The sequence below is a fragment of the Pipistrellus kuhlii genome, unplaced genomic scaffold (assembly GCF_014108245.1).
Source record: "Pipistrellus kuhlii isolate mPipKuh1 unplaced genomic scaffold, mPipKuh1.p scaffold_m20_p_3, whole genome shotgun sequence".
In the NCBI taxonomy this organism is placed as follows: Eukaryota; Metazoa; Chordata; class Mammalia; order Chiroptera; family Vespertilionidae; genus Pipistrellus; species Pipistrellus kuhlii.
Genome location: NW_023425529.1, coordinates 162008313 through 162017519, shown reverse-complemented (window position 1 = coordinate 162017519; position 9207 = coordinate 162008313). Strand labels below are relative to the sequence as shown.

At 47.7% G+C, this 9207-nt stretch overlaps 1 protein-coding gene across 3 annotated transcripts in view; it reads left to right on the top strand.

Moving 5' to 3' along the window:
• Window positions 1-1615: 1615 nt before the first annotated feature.
• ADPRHL1 (ADP-ribosylhydrolase like 1) overlaps window positions 1616-9207 on the top strand; it is a 44133-nt gene continuing 36541 nt past the window's right edge. Inside the window, exons 1-2 of one of the 3 annotated variants that reach the window (XM_045588810.1) lie at window positions 1616-2362; window positions 7982-8146. In XM_045588810.1, coding sequence (XP_045444766.1) covers window positions 2149-2362; window positions 7982-8146 — 379 coding nt within the window. In that variant the 5' untranslated portion in view covers window positions 1616-2148. The remainder of the gene's footprint in view (window positions 2363-7981; window positions 8147-9207) is intronic. The other 2 variants (XM_045588812.1, XM_036455279.2) reach the window with 2 other exon arrangements.

Here is a 9207-nt window from a genome sequence, read left to right as displayed (position 1 = left end):
CCTCTTGATCAGTCATGGGGTGGCTACCTACAGGAAAGCCACCTCCATAGCCCAGTGACAGGGACATTCCCAACTGTGCCGAGCCTGCCACCCTAGTTAAATGGTCGTGTCCCAACATTGGCAGCTGCAGTCATTTAGATTTTCTTAAGTGTCACATAGTGGCACTTAATATGATTTTCATGTGAACAATTACAGATCTCATACATAACCCAGAATACACTGAAATGCAAGCTATAGATATATTGAAAAGACACAAATTAACCAAATATAATAGGTTTAATTAGCACTATATATTATTAGTGCCTTCCTACAGTGTCTGCCAAGAATTTTTGGAATAGATGTTGCTTTTTTTTTGTCCTGGTGGCATGATACATGGATACATGCCGTTGTGTTACTTTCACTCAGTTTAAGTGTAATATGCTTTAGAGGCACAGCCGATTTTTTTGTTTTGTTTTGTTTTGTTTTGTTTTGTTAGTTGCTCCATCCATACAGTTGGGGCTCAGTAAATGTTGCACAAACAAATCAGTGAACTCATCTCACCTCTTCCTATTTGCTGACATAGGCCACATAGTATGGAGTTCCTTCTAGCAGCTGTGATAAAGGTTTTCATGGCCTCAGAACTGGCAAATGAATCTCACCCCAGGCTAGACCTCTGCCCTCAACAATAAATGTTCCTGCCAATGGTGCTGGTCTACCTGCAGTGGGAGTTGTCTAAAACAGGACTGCTGTCGTCTGTCTGGTCCTGGTGGATAAGAAATCTGCATACCCAGAAACCTAGGGCCATCTGTTCCGGCTTCTAAAGGACTGTTTGCTTCAGGATCTCTCAGAACTGTGGTAGCTGGAATCATGTTCTAGAACCTCATTTTTTAACATGGGCTGTTACCGTGCTATGTGTTCATTTAAGTGCATCCTGGAATCCTCTTATTGTTGGAAGAAATTCCATTTTTAGCAGGTGTGTTTCTGAGGTCCAGGTATGAAACCCTCCCTCTTCTGATATGATGTGCCCAGGTCCTAGGGACGGTCCCAGAGGGGCGGTCACTCTCGAGGGCCTGGGACAGTGAAATGACTGCTTTCCTAACGTCTTGTTTCAAATTAAGAGTCCTGGTTTAGACATCCCATCTACCTCCCCCCCTCTACCACTCTCCCCTCCCCCGGCCTCTTCATATCTTTGAACGTTCTTGAGAATGGACAGAGTGTTTAAGTACCCGCTGCTGATGGCACCATCACAGATGCCATGGCGAGGCTCTGCTCTGTGCCCACATGCATTGCCATCTGAAGCCTGGTGATTTGGAGCCTTTTGTTGAACATTGAATTGTGAGAACACTTTGTGATCTTTCCCACTGGATGGAGCCGGGTGTGCTTTGTCCTATACACTTTGCATTTTCTCAGTGTCCTATCAGAAACTCGTTTTATAATCCAAAAAGTTTCCCCCAAAAAAATGGGATCGTGATGGATGAATCTCACCATTATGCTAAGTCAAAGAAACCAGACACACAAGGCTGCATAATGCGTAACTCTATTTAAAATTCTGGAAAAGGCAAAACTATAGAGACAGAAAGCAGGAAAGTGGATGCCTGGGGATGGGATGCGGGGGAACAGAGGGGGGCAACTGGGACTTGGGGGTAACAGAAGTGTCCTAAAGCTGGTCTGTGGTGTGATGCACAGCAGTGTCCCTTTATATGAGCTCATCAGGCTGTGCCTGGGACATGAGAGTGAATTTCCTGGTGTGTCAATTACACTTTCAAGCATTTAGAAATGAGTGCATTTCTTCAAGGATGGAAGACTCACTGCTGGAAAGTCACTGCCTGTGAGAGAGCGCCTGGAGGTGCTCTGGATGCTGCCTAGATGCTCTAGGTAAGCCGGCAGGCTCCTCTGTTAAAGGGCTAGTGTCTGTCCAGACACTGAAGGAAGCTGACACTTCCACGTGGCTCTTCAGCAGGCGCTGTGAGCTGCGGGGACCAGAGAGGTTTTCTCATTGGTGCCACCTGCAGACAGGAAAGCAGCGCGTGGCCATTTGAGGAGGCTCCTGACAGTGACACAATGGCCAGAAGGGAGGTCAGGGGGGTGGACTGAGGGCCGCCCCCGCCGCGAAGCCACAGAGGCTGGACGTGCTCAGCAGCTGGTGGGCGGGCAGAGGAGCCACTCGCAATGGAGAAGTTTCAGGCTGCGATGCTGCTGGGGAGTGTCGGGGACGCTCTGGGCTACAGAAACGCCCGCAAGGAGAACAGTGCCACTGGCGCAAAGATCCAGGAGGACCTGCAGAAACTCGGGGGCCTGGACCACCTGGTGCTCTCCCCGGAGAAGTGGCCTGTGAGTGACAACACCATCATGCACCTGGCGACGGCCAGGGCACTCACCACAGGTAAGGCTCGGCACTGGCCCCGGCCCCTGCCCCTCAGCGTGTCCGCTGGACCTGAGCTCTTGTGATAAGCACTGGAGCTTTGAAGGCGAAGTGGCCTTTCAGCCGTGGTGTCACCCAATGCCGCTGCTAAAAGTGGCAATTTAATATACACCCGTGTCCCTCTGCAAACCGGGCGTGCCACGGATCCTGTTTCTGGTGCAGTCTTTTGGATGACAATATGATTTTTCCTCTGCTTATCTACAGAGTCGGGGTCTCAGACAATGGCTTTCTATTTGCAAAGTGTTTACTAAGCAGAGCTCTCTGTCTCCAGAATTCAATTCAATTCCATCTGGCTTTAGGGCTTTCCTGGTGAGGGCTCAACTTTTCTTTGAGCAGATAGTAAGCTTTCTTCTGAATTTATTTCAAAAGAATATAAGGTAATACGCCAGTGTTGAAATTTGGACAAATGAAGGTAATATTGTTTGGGGGTTAGTTCTGAATTCCACTAAACTAGGGTTAAAACACCAGCTACCAAAATAGGATTTAGCTTGGCTCGTTGCTTATATATACGGTAAGTATGTCCCTAAGGATATGCTATAAAACTGGTTGAATTTGGGGGAATGTGGAAACAAAGTTTAGTGAAATATTCTTTAAACAACAGGTTGATTTTAGGATCAACAAGTTTTTATATGAATTTCAGATAAGTTTCAGGTGTATAAACGCGTAGCACAATTTTTCTACATGTGATTTGCTCTTTAAAGCCCTGTGTTGTTAGTATGTCGCCGCAAACTTAAAACCTCAGAGCGACTGTTGAGTCAATGAAATCTCAGTTATGAGCTCACCTCACCATTCCCTGGGTCTGCTGTGAGCACGCTCGATTTAGTGTTGTGGTCATTGGACAAGAATGCCATCTACTCTGTGACCGGTTCCTAAATAGCTAGGGGCCGAGAGAAAGCACCGCTGATAAGATAAAGTGTCACCGCGTGTTGAAAACGGGGAAGTGTCTTTCTGAGTCTACGCAGCTGTGGCATCCAAATGGTGCCTGCCTTCTGTTTTCAGAAAGATCCCAGGGGCTTGGTGTGTAACAGTACTCAGTAGCATTCCAGCAACCCAGCGCAACAATGCCCACCCCCGGGCACCTGTTGGAGAGCATGGCTTTCCAAACAAAAGCCTGGCTTGTTTCAGGCGCACGCAGCTGGTCCTTACGCTTAAACTTTGCTTCCTTCATTTGTGTCTGACGGATGCTGTGTGCACACAGTCCATATGTCCTCTCGTGTTTGCCCTCATCTCCATGAGCCCTTCAGTAAGTTTTTGTGAATGGCAGAATCCACAGTGTGTCTCTGTCCTGTGGGGTACCCCTGGGACGGTACCTGGGACGGTACCTGGGACAGGTCAGGGCACCTCTGACCGTAACCTGCTCTCTGAGGTTAAATGGGGTCAAGTCCTGTTGGCAGAAATAGGACCTGACTTACCCTGCACGTGAAATGTATGCAATTAAGAGGGTTGTGAATGTTTGGGACATTGCTTTTAAGGAGGAAGGTGAGTTCACGCTACGTGATCACAGCCAGCGGCCGTGGGAAGTGGGGAGTTGCTGTACATGGCAGCACCCTCTGGCTCGAGAAGTCTGCTGCCTGGAATTGTTCTCCTTCAAAAACCCAAACAAGCATTTTTTTCCCCCAGTTGAAATCCATGTTGAAATTTCATTTACATTTAGTTTTCAAACAGCTCATTTAAAAAACATATTTTTAGCTGAAACCAGTTTGGCTCAGTGGATAGAGCATCGGCCTGCGGACTGAAGGGTCCCCGGTTCAATTCGGGTCAAGGGCATGTACTTTGGTTGCGGGCACATCCCCAGTGGGGGGGTGTGAGAGGCGGCTGATGGATGATTCTCTCTCATCGAAGGAGCAGGAGAGAGAAACATCAATGATGAGAGAGAATCATCAATTGGCTGCTTCCTGCACGTCCCACACGGGGTATATGCCCTGACCGGGAATTGAAGCATGACCTCCTGGTTCATAGGTCGACGCTCACCACTGAGCACACTGGCTGGGCTATTTTCACAGTTTTACAGATGAGGGAACCAATACACAGACAGGTTAAGTAGCCGACACAATGCTACATAGCCCAGTGAGCGTCAGGTCAGGGATTGGAACCCAAGCAACCTGGCTCCAATGCCTAACTTCTCGGTGAAGCTCTGTCCTGACCACCTGAGGCTACCGGACATGCAAATATTTCAAGGATCCCAGTGAACAGTGGTTTTCCAGCATGTTTTCCGAAGACAGGCAGACGTTCACAAAGTGGAACTACATCTTGGCAGACTTACGTTTCGCTAACAAGTGCCTTAAGCCCATAAGCCTTGTAGCCATGTGGTCTGATGAGCCACTGCTGTGCTGGAGCGTGAACGGGATGAGAAAGGTCAGGTGCAGCCTGTGCGATGTCCTGCTTTTGGGTGTGTCTCTAAAAGGGGCAGTGTTGAATTTAAAGCAAATACTGACCAGATATAGGACGTAGCTAATCCTCCACAAGGTAGGTAGGCAACCCAGGATACACAGCTGATGAGCAACGAGCTGCTCCCTTGTGGCCTCACCCAAGGATGGAGGCTCCCCTTGAGCAGCTCTGGAGCATGACACTCCTGGTTCTCTATCACTCACTGGTCAGAAACCCGCTTCCCCTCTCTGAGCTTACTTCTGGAGGTAATACCTTCGTCATAGGTTATGTGAGGATTAAATGGGTCAGCTTAGGTTATATGGGAAGGTGACTCATGGCAATTAATTACTGTCGGTATTTTTACAATGTGTCTAAGGGTCAGCAGCTCCAACGGTCGTGGCCAAGCCAAGTAGCCCTGTCACTGTTGGTGCAGGGAGAATGGGGGAGGGGGGGTGGGCGTCATTTGCCCACTGGGGACGGCAGCAAGTAAGTGCCACCTGTGGGTCTATGACCACCAGGGAAATATGGGGCCTGCACCAAGGAAGAGCAGATGAGGCCTGTCCAGACTCAGCTCCGGATTTCTCTTCCTCCACCAATGTCTCCCCAAGTACAACATGTTGAAAAGTTGTCATTTTTCTTTCCAAGGAACCTGGTATTTGGTATTGTGACTTGTCTTTATGGTGAGATCAGTTACGGATGATGCTATAAGCTGGTTTGTCTTTTAGGAGACTGGGTGGGTAAGAGAGAGAAGAAATGAGTTGAGGATCCATGTTTTCAAAAAGTAGAGGAACTCAGGCAGGGCGTCTGAGGCTCTGCAGCTTTGGGGAAAAAATCTGTTTCTACTTTAAGTTCTAGCCTGAAACCAGCACACGGCTTTTACTTGCCGTTTTGTTTTTAGGGATTATTTTTCCTTAAAAAGGTATGCGATTCCAGAATAAAAAAGAATTATTTGGGAGAACTCTGGAAGGGCCAGGCTTATTAACGCTGGACCTGAGTTAATCCAGAATTGAGTTAATTACGAATGGCTGTCTGTAACTGATAGTGCTGGCTCCAGGGCCTGGACCGATCCCAGTGGCTCACACCTCCAGCCAGGGGTTAATTTTATTCTAGCGGCGTTGTGACCAGCAGAACTCAGTCCTCCCCAGCCAAGGTCTGGCCGCATCCCCTCTGTTCCCTACTCAAGACTGAGTCAATGCCAAGTATCAGAGCTGTGGGCTGGGCCTCCTGGGCCTCCCCTTGCTGTTAAGAGATTGGAGAATGGCAACAAAGGACTCAGAGCCACTCTTTCCCCAGGTCCCACCCCCAACGGGTCACAACTCTAGGAATCGGGGTACCATCTGCCATGGCCACTGCCAGGCCTGAGGCTTTGTCCTGGACCAGGGAGGATTTTGTTTTGCCAAGAGCACTTCTGATATTGCTCGCCCTCTGGGCTGGGCCCTGGCTCTGAGGTGGCCTGATGAGGATCTGGTTGGACCCCGGGAAATGGCCATGGGTTTTCATGTCCTTATTTAGTCTCTCTCCCCCTCCCCCACCAGCCACCAGAGATGGGAAATCCACCCCCACAGACAGGCGGGGCAGTAGCTGGCTCCTGATATCAGCCCACATGCTGTTGTAGCACAGGCGAATTTGTGGAGGCTGTAAGAGACACATGGGCACGGGCACCCCATACCTGCCTGCCACACCTGGCATTGCAACCCATCCACTGACCCCCAGGGCCTGCTCTCCCACGTGACCAACCCTCCGTGCTGTGGGTTAATGTAGTGGCGGAAATGCTCAGGCTTTGCAATCGAAACCCATTTACCAGCCCTGGCCTTGGGCAAGTCACATCACCTCCCAGCACCTTATCTGGAAGAAGAACAGTGTGACCCACGCATATCAAACTCAAAGGCCAAATAAACAAGATTTAAGCTTATGTGGGCTCCAAAGAAACTAAAGCTTCAATTTTCACAGAAACCGTAGGTTTATTTCAATAGAGAAATGCTGAATACAAACAGCTGAAATAAGTGAGTTATCATTAACATAAAATAATAGAACATTTTAATAAAAATTAATTTTTTTTCTTGGACATTAACTTACCAGACACTGAATAAACTGCACAAATTAATAAGCGTAACACAAATAAGCCTATTTTTCTTGTTTTCCAAAAGCGAAATATTTCCTGTTGCGCACACCAAACAAGTCAGTACAAGACTAATGAGGTGGCAATCGACTACTGAAATGTTCGCTGCTAGTACCCCTGTTTCCCCGAAAATAAGACAGTGTCTTATATTAATTTTTTTTCTCCCAAAGTTGCGCTAGGTCTTATTTTCAGGGGATATCTTATCTTTCCATGCGCTAGGTCTTATTTTCCGAGGATGTCTTATTTTCGGGGAAACACGGTATTAGTGGATAGAAATGGTGCGCCTGTGCATAAGACACATAAGGGAAACGAATGCAACCAGATTATAGTAATCAGTCATTATCACATGTTGTAGTTTGTTACTAATAATTATGTATAACAGAAAATTGTAAAAATTAATACAAAATTAATCACAGATTTTCTATTTAAACGTTTCCTACATACTGTTATATTGGCTGGGCTGCATGCGGCCTGTAGACCTCGAGTTTGACATGCTTGGTGTGAAGTAGGAGTCTAACAGGGTCCTGGAGGACAGTATGGGGACATCGAAGGTGACCTGCGGAACAGACAGCAGGCGATCTGTGTGTGCTGGCCCCTCTGTCCTCCTACCCTGTGATCTTCCAGGGTCTGAGGCCACACTGGTTCCCAGAACGCCTTCACGCAGCGGGGTGCAGTTTGGGACAGTGCCTGGGGAGCACTGGCTGCTTCATGGGTGTGAGAAGAAGGGAACTGAAGATGGGAGAGACTCGCTCCCGGTGTGTTCAACGTGGGTCCTACAAACCCCAAGGAACCGGCAGATGTCGGTCTAGCTTTTCCTCATGTGAGTTGTTAGCATATGGGCATCTTGGTTTTTTCTAGGGTCCTGTGTGTAACTGGAATAATAAGCACAACCACAAACTAGGATGTCTGAATTCTGGTGAACTCTAAAGCGAATTATTTGTCTGGGTAGCCCGGACAGTGTGAGATGGGTCACTAAAATCTCCCTCCTCTTCCACCGACTGACTGCCCTTCTATTGTCACTGCTATGTGGGGGTTTACCCGGCAGATGTGTCTCCCACTCACTCTGACTCCCCCGCTTCCCCTTCCTCCCCCAGACTACTGGTGCCTGGATGACCTGTACCGGGAGATGGTAAAGCACTACGTGGAAGTGCTCGAGAAGCTTCCAGAACATCGAGCAGACCCCGCTACCCTTGACGGCTGCTCGGCGCTGAAGCCGGATAACTACCTCCTGGCCTGGCACACGCCTTTCAACGAGAAGGGTGAGGGAAGGCTTGCTTCTGCCTCTAAAGCCTCGAGCTAGAGAACCACCCCAGGCACTGCCATCTGTCTTCCTTCTAGCTGGTCGCCCGGCAGCTTTGTGCGGGTGGAGAGGGATTTGCCAGGATTTGCAGGGCAGCGTGCCGCCTGGGGAGCCAGCTTGCAGCATGGGCGTCTATTTAGAGGACGCCAGCTTCCCCGGCAGTTTTGTCATCCATCCCTGGTTTATTTTAAGAAATATTTGCCACTGGTTTCTCGTTAAGTTTGTAAAAAAAAATTTTTTCTTGCTAAAACATCAAGGAAAGCATACACCACCTGCAGAAATGTCTGACTTCATGAAGATGTCACATGTTTATGGGTGATGTATTTAGGTAGCCACAATCTGCCTCGAGGGTCTCAGCTCCTGGGGTTCTGGACCTGGCCTTCTGGGTTTATATTGAAGGTGGGACCTGGGTTTATACAGAAGGTAGGATGCAATCCTTTACCTTAAAGGATGGCATCCAATCAAATAAAGCCAATTAAAAAGAGAAAAATCAATACATTAAACTTGATGAAACCTCACAGCATTGGACTTATCCGACAAGGATATAAAAAGTTAGGTAGACACTAGGAGGTATAATAAAAGACCTAAATTACACTTCTAGAGAAAAACACTGCAATGTCTGAATTTAAAAACACATTGGTCGAGATGAACAGTTTAGACATTTCAGAGGAAACGATTAGTGAGTTTGAGGAAACTATCCAAATTGGGACAGGCAGAGAAAAAAGAACCTGAAAATAAGAAAAGGACACTTAGTGAGCCATGGCACAACTTAAGCAACCGAACACACCTGAAACTGGAATCCTTTGCAGAGAGAAGGGGAACAAATGAAAAAGATTTGGAAAAACAGTGACCAAATATTTTCAAATTTAATGAAACTGTAAACTCATAGATCCAAGAAACTCAATAAACTCCAAGCAAATACAAAGAGATACGAAGAAAACCACAACCAGGCATATCGTGGTCAAACTGCTCAAAACTGATGAACAAGAGAAAGACGCACATCCTATATACTAGTGTATA